This window comes from Paramormyrops kingsleyae, chromosome 20 (genome assembly GCF_048594095.1).
Source record: "Paramormyrops kingsleyae isolate MSU_618 chromosome 20, PKINGS_0.4, whole genome shotgun sequence".
Classification (NCBI taxonomy): domain Eukaryota; kingdom Metazoa; phylum Chordata; class Actinopteri; order Osteoglossiformes; family Mormyridae; genus Paramormyrops; species Paramormyrops kingsleyae.
The window spans coordinates 6,190,205-6,210,338 of NC_132816.1; the positions used below are offsets into that span (position 1 = coordinate 6,190,205).

Consider the following 20,134-nt stretch of genomic DNA (forward strand, 5'->3'; position numbering starts at 1 on the left):
AGGAAGTGTAGAACATCACAGAAGATTATGTGGATGTCCTTCTACCCTGGCTGGATTCACTACCCTCCAGCCCTTAAAAATATTAAAAGATTTAGAACAGTATTGTAACTATAATACAAAAATGTAAATATGAGCAATACAACAAATGCTATTTATCTTTAATTGTTTACTTTTCATTATTATATTTTTCTTAGTTTTTCTACCTTCTGAATGATTATTGTCAAGTTTGTTTTGTGAATGTTTTTCGTTTGTGGAATTAAAGAAGTAATTTTTTAAAGTTACTCGACTGGAACTGCAGTTCCACCGGTTTTCCTGGTCACAGATTTAACAACGAATGTACATTATGATACAGAGTGTAATTTGTCAGGTATTCACAAATGTACGTGAGGAGCGCTAAAGAACTAACTAGCCAACTAGTAACTTTGGTGGCACTACACTGGGGTGGGTAAATGACCGCTTGAGTGGGGCACCACAAAAACACACCATCTCTTGGATGAGAAACTAATTTACTATTGAATTAAATAGTACTTAAAATGTCCTATAGCTTTATACATTGAATTCACTTTGTCAAGTGTTTAGTCAGCAAAATAAAAACAAAGCAAAGAAATTGTGCATGCTTTAAAGTAGGCTTACCAAAATACACACAGCAATTTTAAGATGTTTTTATTTTGAAAACAAAGCTATACACAGATTAATCAGTGGACTCCAACCAAAAAAGCATAGCTACTGAAGTCTGTTTAATTCAAAGGTAGAGTGTATAATCTTTTTTTGAGTGCAGCATACACCTGTGAAAGATTTTTGTTGATTCCTTCCTTTTTAAATGGACTCTTATCATACTCCCTGTTTTCAGGCTGTTAATGGAAATGGCATATGCGTAAAAAGTAGCAAAGTATTGTCAAACAAAGTCAGTCATAACTGCAATTATTCCATAGCTGGAATCCAGACTGTAAGGTAGAGTAGTAAAGAGGGCATTAGTTAGTAGGATCGTCCTCCATGCTTTTTCTTGCTGGTCTTCTCAACCATTGTCTCTACAATAACAACAGTCTCCTCGTAGTCTTTGAATCGGTTGTCGTCAGAAATCTTCTTGACAGATTCTGCCATCTCCACCTTCTCATAGCTTATGAATTCAGAGGATGGGCTAGCTCTGGGGAGGGGCATTAGGGGTAGGGGCAAATACTGACTACTGCCATCAGAGATGTTGCCCCACATATTTGTCTTGAAGGGCTGAGCTGGGTCACTTTCTGGATGCTGAGATTCTTCTTCACCTCCATTCTCGTTGCTCTTCCCATATTTTCCTCCCACAACATCTTCCTCCTTGTCACCCTCCTTTCTGTCATTTTTGCCATTTCCACCCTCCTTTCCATTTCCTGTAGGAGTAGATGGTGTTAGGGGTGGGGGTGAGGGAGCTGGGGAGGGAACAGGAACAGGAATGGATATTTCCTTTCCTAAGTCTTCATCAGGAGGTGTTGCGCCATTAGCCTTGGTGATGGAAACATGTCCTGCTGAGGGGGAAGAGGAGAAGTAAGGACTCACATAGCTGCTCTCGCCAGTTACAGTCACATATCTGCCCTTGGTGTAGATGTCGACCGCAGGCTCAGGTTCAGGCTCAGGTTCAGGCTCAGTTTCAGGCTCAGGTTCTGGCACCTTCTTCTTGTGCTTACCCAGTCGCCCTCTCAGGAGATCATGAAGCATTTTAAACCCCCTACTGATCTGGCTTCCATCTGGAACATCCTCAGGTTCACCACCAACATTTTGATATAAAACTGAGTCCATCTGCTCTTCGATCTCCTTCCCTTCTTCCCCCGGCTTCCCCCTTTCCATCCCCTCCAGCATATTTTCTTTGGATGTAACGTCCTTATTATTTTGCATGTTTTCCTTCAGGACCTTCTGGCGAGGTTTTGCACTGGTGATGTCCTGTATGGCTTGAGTCAGATCTATGTAAGAAATAATGTAAATATGTTCAGAGCTGATCAAATGGCCTCAGGTTTTTCGCAGTGTAGGTGAGGCTGGATATCACCAGCTCTGGCCAGCTTAGGGTACAGACACCCTGAGATTATCCACACTGGTTCACGTCAACGTGCATGACAGAAAAGAAAATCCTAACTGCACTGCTAAATCACAGTTGTACATGCAAGATCATTTATAATGCATGAACATTTATGAAGTTTAATGAAATCATCAAACCGTCCATTTTACTTTTCTCAGTTTTATTTCACAAGACAGTTCCTAACAGATGATGGGTTGATTTTCAGTGGCACAATGTTTAGTGCACCCTCATTAGCACTCATTTAGTACACATTTTAAAAGGTAATCCCCAGTAATACAAAAATAACAAATAAAACACACTAAATTCTAAAAGCCTTGCCTTCTATCCCAAGAAAGCTTAATCATGCTGCTTCCAGACCTATTTCTCCCTGTGTGAGCATTTCAGTTTAGGGTGAGGAATTTTCAACCTGTAGTATTTGGTTGGGCTGAGTTTGCTCCCGGCTAAATATACATCTCAAGGTGATATAGTTAAGTTTAATTAAAGGTAATGCCATTAAGTAACCATTAAGTAATTAAAGGTAATGCAGGCCACAACCCATAAAATGCATCCATACTTGAAACTGTAAAATATTAGCAGAATTCTTAAATAATGTATAAAACAGTAATTTTGTTAGACGAATCAAATTGCACACTGGTCTCTTAAAATCTGCTAGGAACATTATAGCTGCTGTGCAAATAACTCAGTTTTCATCCCGCAATTTTCTCCTGAATATTCAGTCATTTCTTGGCTATTGTCTAAGTTCAGAAGTTAAAGACTTAACTGACAAGAACTATTTCCGGAAGAAGCTTGCGATACTGATCCATCTACAGCTGTAACTGGGTTCTGCACCCATCCATCTCCAGATCTCAGTCCTCCAAACATCCTTACCTCTTCCTCTGCTGCCCACCAGGGAGGTTTGGCCAAATTGTAAATTCGTTGAGAACATCACAGGAGTAGTAGTAATTGCCAGGTTCAGTCTGTCAATTGGAATAAGAAAAAGAACATATATTACAATGATACTTTCTGGTAAGATGTTAAATAAAAGTTTTCCCACGTCTGTTACATCACACTGTGGATGCACCTCTTCAAAATAATCCTCTACCGGTTTGCATGTGTGTGTGTGCATTTCTGTGCTTGGTAGAAAAGCCTAATAAACGAGTGTCACGGACAAGAGACAATGATGGCAGGATACAGTTTTCGATAGTTACTTTGAGAAAAACAGACAGAAACAGTAACACCTAGTAGCTAGATCGATGCACAAGTGATTGTCAGAAAGATTAAAAAAAAAACTATTTTGGTTATTAAAATGATTACTGGAAACAACTGAAATATTTTACAGTTCTTTTCCAAAGACTGACACAAGAAACACATGTCTGTGCCACACCTGTCACCCTCTTTCTTGATAATCCTCCTATATCTGTCCAGTTCGTTCTCCAGAGAAGCCAGATAGAAGTCCAGGTGCCGACACTTGCCCGTGCACTTCTCCAGCGTGCACTCGGCCTCCTCTATGTCCTTATGCAGCATGTTAACCTTCTCGTTGTACAGCTGGATCTCGTCATCGTGGCTCTCCTGGGTACATTTGATTGTTTGCTCCAACACTGCAGTCTGAGAAGACCAGAATTATTGGGCTACAGAGGATGACATCAACTGACCTCCCAAATGAATGAGAAACATTAAGTGCAGGTGTGAAGTGCACTGCTAGGACAGTTCGTATCAGACTCCTAGGAGCGGGACTGAAGTCCCATAAAGCAAGGAAGAAGCCCTTCATCAATTAGAGAATAGCCAGGCTGCAATTTACAAAAAATGTGTAGTTTACACAGAAGCATACTCATAAATTGAGAAATGAGTGAAACAAAAAATTACGCTGTGGTCTCTTAATTTTTTTCTGCAGCTATATCTCATCAGTATCTCTCTACCTCCAGCACCAGCTCAGGCTCCTTTCCCACCAGAAAGGTCATGTTCCATGTGCAACCCCTGCAGATGATGGGCCTACAGGAAGGACCAATGTAACCCTTATGGGCTATGCCTGGCCGGGGCACATGGGTGGAGACCCAGCCACCGGTGCTAGCCTTTGAGCTCCCGCCCAGGCCTGGATCCAGGGCAGGGCCCCGGTCTTCCCAATCTGGGCGGGGCAGCATCTTCCTTTGTGGTAATCGTCATGGGGGCCTATGTGAATTATACTTTGTCTGGCAGCTCACATAGGGCCTTGGGAGACCGTACCTGAGGCAACAGCCGCCAACAACATAGCTCCTAGGATCACAGAGGCACACAAACTCTTCCACCATGATAAGGTAGTGATTCATGGAGGAATTGTAATCTCTTGAATAACTATGAACTGCTCCACTTACAATGAATTTAGCAGAATTTTTTAAATCTGTGTTTTGATGCAGATACTTCATATGGAATATGTATTTGTGCTGCTCTGTCTTTTACATGCAGGGCTACTTGAGTTTGCAGGAATTTTAGGTACAATCATGACTATTGATAGAAAACTCTGCATCACGATGGTAACGCACCTCATTCTGGAGCCTTTGTTTTTCTGATTGCAGCTGGTAGATGATGCTCCCATATTCTTCCAACTGACTCTGCAGGATGGTGACACACCTCTGGGCTAAGAATTTCTCCTGGTTTCAAAGTAATGAAGTGGTGAAAAAGACTTAAAATGCCCACAATGCTTTGCATTTATACTGTCAGTATTATTGCTTATAGAGGATAGTACTACAAATTTTTAAACTTGGCTAAGTTACTTTTTTAATTATTCTTATAGTATTTGCAATTCTTGGTATCAAATTAAAAAGAGAAACAGAAAAATGTATCATCAACATCATAACTTTTGTGCTATGTGGGTGTTTTGTCTATGATGCCAGAATGTCATTCACTGATGGATACTGTAATTATTCCGTAACTGATAGTATTTAGAAATGTTTGGATTTTTTAAAAGAATATATCTGCAAGGTTTTTTTCCATAATGACTTATAATGAAAGTAAAACCATACCTCTGTAATTCCACAGGACACGACAGAGACTCGTGGCTTTGCCTGGTCTATCTGTCGCAGAATGTCCACATAGGTCTTTATCTCAGTAAAGTTCTGCAGGACAAGAAACACACAACAGTGCATCCAGTATGTGGTATTGTGGTAATGATATTGGTGGACACAGATTCCAGCATTCTTATCAGCCGCTGTTTGTATATGACCCATTTATTTTAGAATGATTCAATATGAGAAGGAATTTAGTGGGTCAAAAGTCTTAAAGCCAGCCTTAGAGGTTACCTTTTTGTTTCTCTCTTTAGTGGAACTGATGTCATCTTTAAGCAACTGGCATTGGATCTGAAACCCCAAATTCCTTAGCAAAGCAGCATCAGCTTCCTGAAATGCAGCACATGATATTCTCATTTAAGGTCTTCAGCGTGAATCTGTAAATATGAATGGCATCTGAGCTTTCATCAAAATGTCCATCTATTACAGGAGAGTTTGAAAGATCTTTAGAGAACTAAAGATTTTGTCCATGTATTGTTCTTGCCTTAAATCTGTTCATCAAATGTGCGATAAATGTGTGTTAAATCAATACATGAAGCCAGCTTCACCAGTTATTGCTATGATAATCAATCATTGTGTCCCATTCTGACAAATAGAGAAAAATTAGACTCATTTAAGTGCATTTTTTCATCTTTGTGAAATGATATGTAATTTCCTGCCTATATAAATTTGCCCCTCTTTGATCCAATTCTGGTTTTACCTTATTAAGCTGCCCTAGAGTGCTCCGCAGCTGCTGTTGGTATTCACATTCACTCCTGTACCTGACAAAGGAAATGAACAAAAATGCATCAAACCACGACGTGTGGTTGGAGTGGTTGGATGGCCAGCACGGTGGGCAGGGTGTAAATGAATTGGTGCTGCACCTCCGCTTTCGGTCCCTTTAAGGACTTTTATTAAAAAGCACAATATCTCTTTCAAAGCCATCTCATTTCTCTCGTTCCCGCGATGCCCAGGTCTGCTGGTTATTACAATATTACCCTCCTTAAAGTTATGCTGGAAAAACAGCCCAGAGTTCCCGAGTTGGAGGCACGTCATTAGAACAATCGGAGGCAATGGATAGCTTCGCTGTGAAAGTGCAAATTATTTTGAAAGTACTAAATTTTATGTCGCCTGACATTGCAAAACTCTGAATTGTCTTGATTGTTGTTATTAAATGGTGTACCGTGAAAAAAATAGTTTTTTTCCTCAATTTTTGATATGTTACAAATGCACTTTGGCGTTGGAGGAACGGAAAATACAGCAAAACAAAAATAGCTTTCTTATATTCTCCATTTTGTGCCGACTTTAACGCGGGTCATTTCATAATTACAATTTCCCAACTCCCTAGTCAGATCTTCCAAGTACGGCTTGAAGGCAGCATTATACGTATACTACAGAAGCTGAGAACGGCATACTCATCGCGATATTTATCTCAGCGAGAACGATATAAAAATCATTGAGAATGCACCCGTTCTTGGCTTACGCAGTATGTGTGTTGCGTGTGTTTGATGTTATTTGTGCTATCTGGGGCTGAAGGCAGTAGCGCTAGTTGCTGGCGGGTAAGGGGGATTGAGGGGAAACGGACAAGGGGGCTAAAAGGAGGGCACCCAAAAGCAGTCCGGACAGAGAGCGGGAAAACAGTACTGTCCGGAGGAAATCCAGACAAGTGGTTACTCTACCTGTTGTTGTGCTCATTCAGAACCCACTCAGCATCTTTCCACTCATGCTGTAATTTGGTGCGTTGAGATGACAGTTCGCTAATCCTTTGCCGGTTCAGCTTGATCTGCTCAAGAAAGCCGTCTTCCAGGTTAGAGACCTCCTCTATCCTGTGCAGAGTGTCCAGCTGCTTCCTGAAGATGGCGTTGTGCTGCTCGAGCACATGTGCCCAGTTGATGTACTTGGTGAAGCATTCATTGAGCTCCTGCAGACTCTCCCAGTCTAGGATAGCAGACTCAGGGTAAGAGACATCCGGAAGGTCCAGTTTCTCAAGGCTGTCAGTGCACTCATACTTCTCTGTGCAAACATCATGCAGGCAGCTTGTCCTGAGCATGTTAATTGGGATTCACCTGCAGCGCTGTGCTTTGGGTCCCATCAACACAAACCGTGTGGTCTCCCCTGAGCTGCCTCACCCTACACTAAACTGCAACCAAGGTTCCTATCAGCAAAATAACCTCAAATGCAACCAGTCATGCCACCCAGTCATTTATTCCAGAGCTTGCTTTTCTTTGTTCCTGACACCAAAAAAAAACCCGTCATGGTCTACTGACCAGATCCACCAGAGCGGATGGAATTCTGCTGTGTCAAACGACTCATTATATCATTCTTTATACTATGCTTCTGTTTTTGACCAGCTTTTTTCATTTTGTTGGGGGGGATTTGAGGATAGCTGCAGCCTGTCGATTGATGTGCAAATACCAGCCATACAATTTTCGTGAGACGGAGAAAACACTCTGGAATAACACAGGGGTATTAAACAGCTGGACCATTGTTGCACTCATTTCTCACTGGACGTTATGCATTAGAAACCCAAGGGAATATTGCCCAAATGCTGAGTTAACTGCACCTCTGATTAGCAGGTGCATTTATCTTGATTTGTTAACATGACTCAATATTTGTAGAAGTGATTATAATAGTTAATTGTGTTGCTAAAAGGTGGAATAACATTTTCCTCATAGAATGTAGACCTCCAAGATTTAATGTTTAAGATCAGCTCATTACTGCATCTCTTGTTGTCTTACTACATATTTTTTGTATTCCTGAGTACAATGAATTCATTTCCCAACTCCTTATACTGCTCAGGATTAGGGGTTTAACAATGCACCATGGCACAAAATTATTTATTAATGTTAATGCAAGAGGGAGCAATAAGCATAATCTGTTTTGCTTTGACATTTTAATGCTGCATTTTGCACTGGATTCTGCAGAATAAGGAAAAAAAACTGTCTGAAAGCATATTTTTTTTTGTCAATGTTCATGCAGGAACAAATAAGAACTGCCTGTCTTATACATTGTTATTACATTAAGGACATAATTATCCTTTCAGTTTCAAGAAGGTAAGGATCTGCTTTAATTTAAGAGATTTTGAGGTTTTACTTTTGCATTTTGCAGTTTTGCATAAGAAATGGCTTGAAAATGGCTTTTTAGTAATTGGCCCATGCCTATAAATAAATAAAATAAGTGTGAGATCTTAGTTTTTCAGTTTTATTTTGTTTATGTATTGTGAATCTGCCCTGAATTGTCCATCGAACCAAATTAGCCTTTTCATTCTTCTTGCTGATGGGTGTCTTGGTCACTGTGGAGGGGGCTATCAGACCATATTGTCCCAGATGATGAGACACTGTTAAGGCGAATTCTTGCCCTGCCCAGAACTAATTTGGCAAGCAATTCCAGCTGTTGAACTGATCACCCACGAGAATCTCCCCATCATCCTGTTCACTCACGCACTCAACATATATTGACAACCAGCCTTTTTCAGGACTTGGATGATTACAGTGTGGCCATCCCATCAGTGGTCCATCCCATCAGCCTTCATCTGAATAACCTGGTGTCACGGGGTTTTGGTCACCTTAGAAAGTTCCACCATCTTGTAAAATGGCTACAAATGTTGCCAAATAGTTGGGTTTGCCAGATATTTCAAGATATTTCAGATTGGATCCAAAAACCGTCAAGTATATCAGATCATTCTCAAATTTTGATGTTTAAATTTCTTGTTAAAACCATTTATTTTGTGATGGGGCACAGCTTTCACTGGTGAAATATGATTAAAATACATTTCTTCTATTCATATTAGAATAACTTTGAATTCGGATAAGCTGTGACTCTCTATATTATAAAAATGTCTGTCGTTCTCTATTTTTGGTCCCCACTGTACTTGTAAAAATTGCAAAATACAACTGCAGAGCAGTGTATAAATGCCCCCCCCCCCCCCTCCACTGGTGCGATGATCAGCATGGCATTTCATACACATGCAGTTGTTACATCACAAAAACTGCGATAGTCTGCTGCAGTGAAACCATAAACATGTTGCACTAAAATATTTTCACTCAGTAAAAGGAAACCAAACTTAGCAAGCTTTGCAATTTTAATGATGGTTCCTTTTCAACATTGTCTAGTATATGTTTCAAAAAAAGTCAAATATTTACCGCTGCTGCTTTTGCATGAGCTCAGTATGTGCTCTCTGAGACAAACACAATCATTCTCGTCCGTGTTGCTGGCCTCACTCATAGATCTTGTGGTGTGTTTGTGGGAAATAAAATAAAATTAAGTGAACAAGTACTGGTCATGAAAAGACATTCACCTTCTGCTGTATGGAAATATTTTGTATTCCATAGAGATGATATTAAGCAAAAGCAAGTGATTTGCAGAGTAATCAATTTCAAACGATGCTCTTAAATAATCGTGACAGCTCTAAAAAGGTGATGCAAACATTTTTTTGGAAATTTGTTGAATTAACATGGAATAACCTTTTAGTAAATCAGGGCCATGCTGAATTTGGTAAACATCACTGAAAAGATCCGACGGGGTATGAAAGATAAATCAAATTACTTTTGTAATACATAATCTAATTAAGCCAAAATCCCATTAATTCCCAATATTTAACCTGTAAAGAGCAAGTTCCCTATACAGTACATATTGCACAGAATGTTACTGAGCATGTTTATAAGAAGTCTGCTGCCCAATAAAACACAACTTAAAAAGCTGTACTTCTAACTAGCAGAAGAGCAAACTGAGGAAAAAAGAAAACAGTAATCAGGAAGTTATTGTGCTTTCATATAAAGGTTTTTAAAACCACAATGTAAAATGAATGTAACCCTGCGGAATGGAGAATTATTTATTTTATGTATCTGCTTAATCTTATGTAATTGCTTAATTAAGTTTTTCTTTCATTTTGGGTTACTCCACAATTTAAGGGGTTCAATTTTGTTTTGAGCGGATTGGTACCTGGTCATGTGACAGGGGAGAGAAGAGTAACGGTGGGGAAGAAGTGGTGGCAAGAGAGAAAGAGCGGGAGGAGAGAGAGACGGCAGAGGAGGAAGGTGAAGAGTGCGTGCGCAGGGGACGGACAGTTTCCAACGACGAGAAAAGGGGGATCGACCGGCTTATCTGAGAACCTCCTCCCAAGGAGTAGCTAGGAAGCAGGGAACCCGGACAGGGCCCCAAGATACCGGAGAAGCTTGGGCTCCACCGGCACCGAACACGCGCCGACTCACTGCGTCCGAGCGCCGAAACGGCCTGCGTCGGGTTTTATTTCCATTTTCCCTTTCTGCCTTATTTCATGGACACAAGTTCATTTATTTATTTTCGTGTTTTGAATATACGTTATGTGTAATCATTGGGGTTGGGATATATATATATTGCTTTGCTTGAGTCTCTTTTCTTTTTTTAATTAAAAATTGAGGGTGTTTGCATTTGTTCGATTGTTAATTGTGTTTTCTTAGAGAGTTTGGATGGTAAGGAGGACGATACAAACACCAGGCCGGTGTGACACGTACCCAGGGCCCCCCTTCCTAATTGTAGCGTACGGAGAAAGGGTGCTGCATGAACATTACTCACTTTTGGATTAATCATTCTCAACATCGGAATTTTTACAGACAGAACCAGCCTCCAGGCAAGTCTTAATACATGAAAAGGTGAATTTGGGGTGAAAATGAAAAGCTGCTTGAGGTTTGATATCCTACAAGAATGAAGGCTACATCACTTGAAGCACTGCGGGTTATAAACATTAAGCAAAACGCCAATTGCACTTTTATTTCTATCCAGTGTTTTTGAATGGTTTAAAATAAATCTTCAATATGAGATTTGGTCACTTTCTGAGCAGAGTCTTTCTCTGTTTTTTCGTGTTCACACTGTCATCAGACTCGTAAGGAACGTAGTCTGAATCATCATCAACAGATTCACTCTCGTCATCCATGAAGCTGTCGTCATCCAAATCAGCATGTTCTTGTCTTGAAGCCCTTTTAGCTGGAGAATATAAAGAGACCTTAAAAATGCTTCGTTGGGTTTTGTTTTTCACCACCTATTAGAAAAAAACATAACATAAAATATACCTGGATCCTTAGTGTGTTTGTATTCTTTCTTGTGCAGTGGGTTTTTCCTGGAAAAAAAAGAATTGATAATTTGTCAGCCTCTTGTCATAAATGCAGACAGGATGCAGTTCATGATCTTCTCCTGCATTTCCAATCTTTCCTGATGTTTGTAAATGATACGTGTCCATTAGAATGTATTAATTTGCTTTAACACAACATTTTTAATTAATGCCACTTTACACCAGAGAAGCTTTACACCTTTTTCATTATGTTGTTACATCTAAATTTTAATGGAGTTAAAACTGTCATTGGGTTAAAACACCTTTGGCAGTTATTAAAATAATTTTAAGTGTTTTGTGTGCATCCCTAACACCTATCCACATCTGGGACACGCGATATTTGCTCATTCTTTCTGGAAAAAGAAACATTCATCTGGACGGAAACCACTGCAGTTGTCACAGCTTGGCAGCAGATGCACCTTAAATTGGTTACAAGTCTGCAATCCCCGGTCACTTTAGGAATATCACGTCTCTTTATTTCAAGCCACTCCAGTTTTTCTTTGCCAATCTGTCGTGCTCCTTAAAGGTAGCTCTAAATCGTAGGCTTTTCCCTCCCAGACTCAAGCAGACCTATACCTGCTTTTATCATATCCCATAATGTGATGCTGCCCCCAGCAACCATCACAGAGGAGACTTGAATACAAGCAAATACTTGATTTTTGTTGTTTTTGTACTATACATATATGCTGGGCAGATATAGGATTTTTCCACTTTGGAAGTGGTCTGACATGGGACATGACCAATACAGAAGAAGGGGCTCAGATCCCAGCCCCACCTGTAGCAGCTGGTCCCATACGGACACTCTGGTCTGTCGTCCTCGTCCTCGTCTGCGGGCTTCTCCTCATAGTCGCTGTCACCAGGATGGCTGCACTCTTTGAAATGAATGGGGTTCTTCCTAAGAAACAAAAGAATATGGTGTAAATAAAACACAAAAAAGGATGGGGTGCTTGTGATCATAAGGTTGCAGGTTCAAATCCTACAATCAGAAAAGTGGTTTCGCCATTGAATACTTGAGAGAGGCTTTTAACCTCAATTGCTCCAGGGACTGGTTAATCCTACTCAAACTGTTGCTTTGAATAAAAGCATATACTAAGAAATGTCATTAAATATAATCAAACAGACAAAACTAATATGTATAGTGCAAGTATTAGGGTTCAAAACTAAAATTTTTAAATGTAGTTGTGGTGAACATGATTGGTGATTTATGTATACCCCTGATATAACCTTCCTTCGTCCTTTAGAATAGTTAAGCCGATATGACATCAGCAAAAGACAGATTTAATGCCTTAAGAACCGTCATAAGATCCATTCTGTACTGTAATATCGTTACACTTTCTTTGTCTACTGACATTTAGTCTGATGCGGCAGAACAGTGAATTTATTTCTCAGAGCAGGTTGTTGTTGGTTTAGCTGCAGTCCAATGTGATCGAGCATCATCTCCATGCCACCGTACCTGTAACAGTCGTTGCCGTAGGGACAGGGGACTCGCTGTGAATTCCTTGCCTGTGAGGGACCCTCCTTCCTGTTAACCAAGTCCGGCTTCTTCTCATCTCCAGAAGCAGGTTCCCTGTTGCTTCCAGCCGGTCTCTCAGGGTCGTCGGACTCCTCGCTCGTCTCCGCCTGGATGGGCCTCACTGGGCGCCTGGCCTTCGTCACGAATGACGCAGAGGCCTGTTAAACCAAAACAACCTTTTCGCACCTTCCGAGAATGCTACGGAGCCTCGGGGGGATATTCATGAACGACATAATGGTTTAGAATCAGCGAATGAGAATTTGAAACGTCAGAGAACCTTGCTTCGTGTGTCATCTTCCTCATTGCTCCTCTTCCTCTTCATCACCTTCCCGAGGAAGTGTTCTGTTCCACCCTCCTCCGACTCATCCCCTGAGGAAACGGCTCTTTGCCCTCCCTGCGAGGAGCTGGCCGTTTTGGCCTGGGATGGGGTTACCGTCCCCCCACCCCATTTAACACCTTTCGAGGTGGAGGGGCTCTGGACGTCTTCACTGCTCTTCCTCTTCTTCCTCCCCTGCCCGAGTGAATGCTCTGTTTCACTCTGCTCTGTCTCATCCCCTGAGCAGGCGGTTCTTCTCCCTCCCGGGGTGGAGCTGGGCGCTTTGGCTTGGGATGGGGTCGCCTTCCCTCTGCCCCTCTTACCGCCTATAAGGGGGGGAAAAAAGGTGGATTTTATATAACTGCTGCACTGATCCTTGTAAAAAAAACAAAATGCACACATTAAACATACAACACTACAGACAAATTAAATTATATAAATTTCTTCCAAAACACTTTAAGACTTTTGTAAAGGTCTAACAATGGTTCTACAATTTTAATGTTTATGAAAAGTTAATTTATTATGTCTTGTTCTGTAAAAGTTACACAATACCAGTAATTAATGAAATTTAGTGTGGTGTCACCTGATTTATTTTTCATTTCTGATTGGTCACATTAATACTTTGCTTAATGGCTGGGGGACAATCATTACCCAAATCGTATTATAAGGCTTTTCCTAAAAATTAAGTGTCATTTTAGTCTAATTTAAAGTATTTTCTTCCCTCTCTATGCAGCAGATCACATTTTATGGGTTTATCCATGCTGCCTGACATTATGGGATGACAAAAGTAAAATCCTAAAATGTGGTGAGTGAGTTGTGGGTGTGAGACGACCTTTAGGTGTGGGGGGGCTCTGGACGAAAGCGGCCGCTTGCATCATCCACGCAGGCAGCACCCGCTTCCTCTCTTCTGCCTTCGGCCGTTCACTCCCAGAATCCACTGTGCTGGCCTATAGAGTAACATCAAAGGTCAGCCTTTGAATAATCTGATATCATCTGGCTTCAGTGCCCCCCCATCAGTAATGCCCTGCCTGGAGGTGCATCCAGACAGCCTACTTGCCTGCTTCGGGGAGCGAGCGCGATCGTCCTCTCTTCTGAAGTCTGACGCCGCAGACTCTGTGCGCCGCTCCGCGGTATCAGGTCTTCCTGGGTCACTCAGCCCATTCTGCTCCTGACTCCTCTTACCCGTCTCATCCTCCGCCAGAACTTGCCTGTTACTGTAAGAGATAGGATAGGCTGTGTGGACCCTTAGGCTTTCAAAATGCAAAGCCTAGATAACATTGGCAAATAGAACACAGGTGTACTGAAAAGACAAATAGAATATAACAGCGAGTTTTACCCTCTAAACACAGGCAGAAGGCTGTAGCTGAGGCACCGTTACATTTAACCAGCTGAGCGCGATAGCACAGCCACAAAGGAGATTCCTAGGTGCATGCATACATGCTGCCAGGCTCAACGGCCACATTTTAATAATAATAATAGATAGATACTTTATTAATCCCCTCTTTATGCCTGCCCCAACATGCGCTCTATAGGTGAGAGCAAACAGGCTGCAAAGGGCAGCCACCCATAGCAGCGCCCAGGCTGCTGGGAATTAAGGGCCTTGCTCAAGGGCCCATAGATTTACTGAGGCTGGGCTGGAACAGGTCAGCTTCTGATCACAGGCACCGAGGCTTAGCCCACTGAGCCACAAGCTGCCCCAAAGGGACAACAAGCCATCTGGGACTGTTACTCAAAAAAGGTCAGCACTCAGAATGACTAAATAAGCCATATTATTGTAGCCAAATATTAGTTTAACTGCGAGTAATGAAAACAAGTACCTCTGTGTGTTTTCCTCCTTGGTGGAGACGACCCTATAGATGTACTTTCCTGGCAGGAGGGAGAAGATTTCCCCTGCGTGAAGGGGGTGCCACCTGTCCTTCTCCAGGGCCCGTGGGGGATCCTCCAGAGCGGACTGCCAAAAGCAGGGGTTCGCATGCGTCTGAAAGGAAGGACTAGCTCATCAGCAAGGGCCTGTATCACAAAATAGGATTTCTTGCGCAGACAGATAATTTGTCAGATTTAAGGTACCCCAGTTTAAATGGACTTTCTCTTAGTCAGATTTAGCCAAAACTACCTTAAATCTGTCAAGTTATCCAGCTAAGCAAGAAATTCTGCCTTGTGATACAAGCCCAGTAGGTTAAACAGGCAACAAACAAGCAAGCAAAAAAATAAGACTTTACATTTTTGAACCATGTTAATATTGTGGAAATTAGTTTGTGATAAATTTTCCGAAAGTTACATGATGTTTTTGTTGTCCTTAAAACAGAAAATTGCACTCTAAAGTGCTGTGTATGAGACACAGAAACAGGAATAAGAAAAAATCCTTTAAAAACATTGGCCCAAAAACATCAGACAACTTACAATGCTTTACATTTTATGACTGCATTTGAAATGGAAAATAAATGTGATTAACAGAAAAGCAGGGGAACCAAAACTGACCAATACAACTTAGACAGCGGAAAATTATATAATCTGAGGCCTAACCTCGTTGACCTCTCCCTGCAGCCCCCAAAGACACTTTAGCTAATGCCTGGTACCATTTCACAGAGAATCGTACTGGACACATGCAATTATAAACATTGTATAGAAACCTGCATTTAAAAGTAAAAAGTATAAAAAAGCTAGTAAAGTGCAAGATGTTACAAAATATCAAAACTCTGTTGACGTTCTCCCCCCATTTTATAAATTATTTTCAAGAGATAGCGTAACCGAACCCACAAAACATTTGATTAGCCTGCTGTGTAGCGAACAGGTCTGGAAAAATCCATAAGAAGAAACAAGTCCAAATAAAGAGAGACAACAGGAGGGGAAACCTAACGAAGTAGGAGTTCATGGAGGGGGTCACAGATGGGATGCATACAGGTTTAATGCGCAGCTGTCCATCATTGTTCTCCAGCAGACCATGATGTCTGGACACCCTTTTATCAGTGACCTGAGAGAAAGCACACAAACAACAAAGAAATAAAGCACATCCTTTTATAATTCACCAGGAAAATGAGCAACCAATGGGGCATGCACTGTTTACCATTAAAACTTAGGATTTTCACAGAAGACATTCAGGGTGAGGACTTAACATCTCAGCAGTATAGTCACAAATCAAGTATTCAATTTGCCATTTTTTATTTTTTTTAAGTTCACCAGCACAAAGTCTGACTTTACTCAAATCAAGATTCCATAGCAAACATATAAAAATTCAAGTCATACCGACATTTTAATTACAGCTATAGCAAGTCATGTCTACTGTGATCAAACACTTAAATTTAGTTTTCAATAACTGGACTCCATACACACTCACACATAATTTCTTCGCATTTTATTGATCTCTTGTTTTTTTCTACTTTTTTCTTGTTTATAAGCTGAAATAATGAAATCATTACACGTCATTGCCATCTCTTTCCTTCTCTAATTCGATGTTTAGTGCTGTGTGACACCTACAGGTTAAACACTGTTATAACCAATGAGAAAAATTAAATATTAATTAGTATTATAATAATGAGTATGTTTGTGTGTGTGTGTGTATAGATGTGTATATATAGATGTGTATATGTTTGATAATATTATATATTATTACTATATTATAATAATAATACTTTTAGTCATAATTTTAATATCTGAAATTAAAATTATGACTAGTAACAATTAGATTGTATATATCTGAAATGGGAGTTCTTCCTAGTAAGAATTCAATTGCAGATATCCAGAATGAACTTTCTGGATATCTGAAATATAATTCTGGATATCTGAAATTGAAAGCCCAATAGACATGAATGGCCAAAGTGACTTAATTTCTCCTAGGAAGAATGCCACTGTGGATCTCTGAAATGCTCTTTTTGACTAGGAAGAATTGAATTAGAGATATCTGCAATACATGTCCAGTCTAGCGATTAAATGTTAAAACGGCTTGCCATACAACGTCGGGAACTGACTAATGCAGCCTACTGAGTTCAGTAGCGTCATGTCCTGGCCAGGAGTGGAGGGCATGTGATTTGCGGCCCCACAGTGGAGGCTGCCCAGTGTTCTGCAGCCAGACCCTTCTGAATCTCTCTAATGCCAAACTCTTATAAGTCCATGAAAACATTACAGTATTACATATATGGTAAACTACAACCATCACTATGTTCTGATTCATATTTGCATATAAATATGCTTCAAAAAGAAAAATCAAGATATGGCCTATATTTAAAGGTATGAAGCAAAGGTACATGTTAAATCCATCCATCTTCCATAAATACTTTACCCAGTGCAGGGTCATGATAGACCTTATTTATTATTATTTATAATATTGATTATTATCAATAATAATAATAATAATAATAATAATAATAATAATTAGCGGGCAAAGAAAATTGATGGATTTATAGTGCATTACAGGGATATTGGAACAAGATGCATAACTTTAAGTGTAAGAGTTATATATAAGAAAATGCAATACCTTGGATAAACCTGCCGAACAACCAAGCTGATGATTATTTATCCTTACCACTACTCGAAAGGGTCGTTAACAGAGTAAAATACTTAATGTCTAAAATTTTGATTCACCCTAAGGATAATCACCAAATTCATTGCGATACATGATAGCACTTTGTTATTATGAACAATGAAGCCGATCTTCAAGACAGGGCGCCAAAACCACAATGCAACTAAAGCCCGAAGGAGACAGGAGGAAGACTCACCCCAAGAAACGGGCCTCTTCCCAGCAGCGTTTCCCCCTGGGGTAGAGGTATAGGACCGCCACCATCCACGGGCTCCAGTTCAAACCCCGGCATTGTAGTCTGGTTTGTAACAATGAAGTTAACTTTAGTATCAGATTATTACATGGTGATCTTACAAAATTAGCTGTATCTTTATGAACGTTCCTTGCAATTTTAAGTTATGTATTTTATAACGTGATCCATTTAATAAAACTTGGTCTGTCTACGATTTTTCTACCAATCTTAAGTTTTGCACATTTGTGCTTTAAAATACCAGCGTATTTAGAGAACCTAGTGACCTGATGAATATTTGCGTTCTTGCACGTTTTATACCTTTTGTGGGTCCTGGCGAGTGAACATCAGTATTACAATAAATACAAGTGCATTGGTTTGTTATACTTCAGATAACTCCCGATAGCGCCAGTCCAAGCAGTATTTATACAGTACAGTGAAGCTCCGGTAATAAACGCACCTCTTGGGGCACTTCATTACTTTCCAGGCTACAGAGAACTTTTTTCCTTTTTTCCTTTCACCTTTTGCTTACGTCTTGTATAATTTTAAAGTGGATATTCCCATTAAATTATATGATGTTTATTCAACAGTATGGTTAAACAAGACAAATACGTAAGCCTGGTGTCACGGGAGTTTCAGTGATCGCTCCCCCCGATCCTGTTCAGGTACCCAAACGTAGTTACGTCTTGTTGTTGGTAGTGAATCATAGATTAAGCAAATACAGGAAAAACATGAGTCTGACAACGACTTCTGCCTTTAGTCGTCTTTATGCGCTTTTTGCTCAGTTCATTTGGTTTTAAAATAGTTACCTTTCATAGCAATAATGGGTTGAAGAAAAGCCGGGTGCATTTCCAACAAAATATCAAATAATTAAAAACGATTTTAAAACATCTAACTACAGAACCAGTCCCAAACACGTGACTCGTGGCGTCTGCTGGGCGTTCCCGTTACGTCACGCGTACCCTGACCCGGATGCTGTTTCAGAGGGCGTTTCCGTTACGTCACTGCGTACAGCCGGACCTGAACTGGTGGGACTTTTAAATTGTTACCGGTCAGGGACCGGCGGGGATATTAGGCTGAAGGTAAATATATTTCAATTTAATGTCGGTTTGTATTATTATCTTAACTGATCCCCCCCCCCAACCCTGCAGTCAGCGGTACTCGTTCGGTTTGCTGAGATGACCAAAATATTCTATCACAGACACTACAGACGATAGAGAGACAACTTCTCTCTTTCTACAAAGCATATAGCAGCAAATAGTTACTCCAATATCAGTTCAAGTACAAGAACTCGTGGCCATAGGTGGAAATTAGCAGGAGAACATTTTAAAACGAATTTGAGTTAGCACTTCTTTACACGGCGTGTCATTGGAGTATGGAATAGTCTTCCTGTTAGTGTAGTGCAAGCTAAAACCTTGGGTTCCTTTAAATCAGAGGTAGATAAGATTTTACCAACTTTAAGCCTTCTGTTGAATTCTCCCTAAAAGTTTGGTAGGCTGAGTGGCCTCTCATTTGTAAACTTTTTGAACTTAATGGTAGCACATCGTGCTGCTTGAGGAGAAGCTGGAAACGGTTACCAGGAGAAATGTACAACACTAGGGCTGAGCTTAATATCTGGATGCAATGAGTTTCTGGTATGAATAATGTGTTCTTTCTGAAACCGACTGCCATTGGATCATTATTGACGAATTTTCTGTTGTACTTTTTATTATGTGTTTTTTTAAATCTCGTTATTATATGTAGACTTGGGCAGTATTATAGTAGCAAAATTAGTCAACTTATGGTGCTTTTCCACTGGCATACAGGAACCAAGCCGTACCATGAAGAAAGACTAGTTACAGCACAGTTCCAGCTCGCTTAGGTTTTCCACTGCAGAAGGGTCTGCTTAGTAAAGGTGTTGCCGGGTTTGCAGAGTAACAGTGACATAAAACTGAAGAGATGTTTATTTACTGTTCACACTGGGTGTTCCTCAACACCAAGAACTTGTGGTCTTGTGCTGTATTCCATTTGGACTCATAAACCGGAAATTCCGAGTTCCAGGTTGGAAATTTCAACTGGAACACCCCCTGATGTCAGACTTATGACTCGGAAAATCGGAGGACCATCTACAAGTTATAATCCCGACCTCAGAATCAATGATGGCTGCACCCTTCATCAGTGGAAGTGAAAGCTGTAGTTTTATAAATTAAATTCGACAAGTTATCTGGCTAAGCAAGAAAGCTTTTTGAAACTGGTCCCTGGTATTCCTCAAATGGCTCTCCATCTTGTTTACTGGAACGCAGTTAACTCGGGTTTGACGTCATTCCCAGCTCTAATCTACAGAAAACCTATAAGAGAAATACACAGTAATTCAATATGTTTTTTTGAAAAATCAACCTTTTTTGTCACTTCAAAGGTTGTAGGGTTTAGCACTATTGCCTCACACCTCTGGGACC

The 20,134-nt window shown here is 40.5% G+C and overlaps 2 protein-coding genes across 6 annotated transcripts; both read right to left on the minus strand.

The window, feature by feature from the left end:
- Window positions 1-647: 647 nt before the first annotated feature.
- Window positions 648-9,311, minus strand: LOC111850778 (filensin-like). 3 transcript variants are annotated; one of them, XM_072703360.1, is made up of 9 exons: window positions 9,186-9,311; window positions 6,723-6,981; window positions 5,765-5,825; window positions 5,299-5,394; window positions 5,023-5,115; window positions 4,543-4,650; window positions 3,411-3,631; window positions 2,915-3,003; window positions 648-1,934 (listed from the first exon to the last, which is right to left on the minus strand). In XM_072703360.1, the coding sequence occupies exons 1-9, from the start codon at window positions 9,265-9,267 to the stop codon at window positions 976-978; spliced, it is 1,968 nt and encodes a 655-aa protein (XP_072559461.1). In that variant the 5' UTR covers window positions 9,268-9,311; the 3' UTR covers window positions 648-975. The 3 variants fall into 3 exon arrangements, with proteins under 3 accessions (XP_072559461.1, XP_023680794.2, XP_072559462.1); XM_072703361.1 differs by lacking the exon at window positions 9,186-9,311 and having other exon boundaries at window positions 1,032-1,367; window positions 1,534-1,934; window positions 6,723-8,987; XM_023825026.2 differs by lacking the exon at window positions 9,186-9,311 and having other exon boundaries at window positions 6,723-8,987.
- On the minus strand, window positions 9,107-18,670 carry aplf (aprataxin and PNKP like factor). 3 transcript variants are annotated; one of them, XM_072703363.1, is made up of 11 exons: window positions 18,509-18,670; window positions 17,670-17,768; window positions 15,815-15,928; window positions 14,775-14,935; window positions 14,015-14,171; window positions 13,790-13,904; window positions 12,919-13,283; window positions 12,582-12,775; window positions 11,904-12,023; window positions 11,091-11,137; window positions 9,107-11,004 (listed from the first exon to the last, which is right to left on the minus strand). In XM_072703363.1, the coding sequence occupies exons 2-11, from the start codon at window positions 17,760-17,762 to the stop codon at window positions 10,847-10,849; spliced, it is 1,524 nt and encodes a 507-aa protein (XP_072559464.1). In that variant the 5' UTR covers window positions 17,763-17,768; window positions 18,509-18,670; the 3' UTR covers window positions 9,107-10,846. The 3 variants fall into 3 exon arrangements, with proteins under 3 accessions (XP_072559464.1, XP_023680796.2, XP_023680797.2); XM_023825028.2 differs by having other exon boundaries at window positions 12,582-12,799; window positions 18,509-18,667; XM_023825029.2 differs by having other exon boundaries at window positions 12,582-12,799; window positions 15,857-15,928; window positions 18,509-18,665.
- Window positions 18,671-20,134: the final 1,464 nt, after the last annotated feature.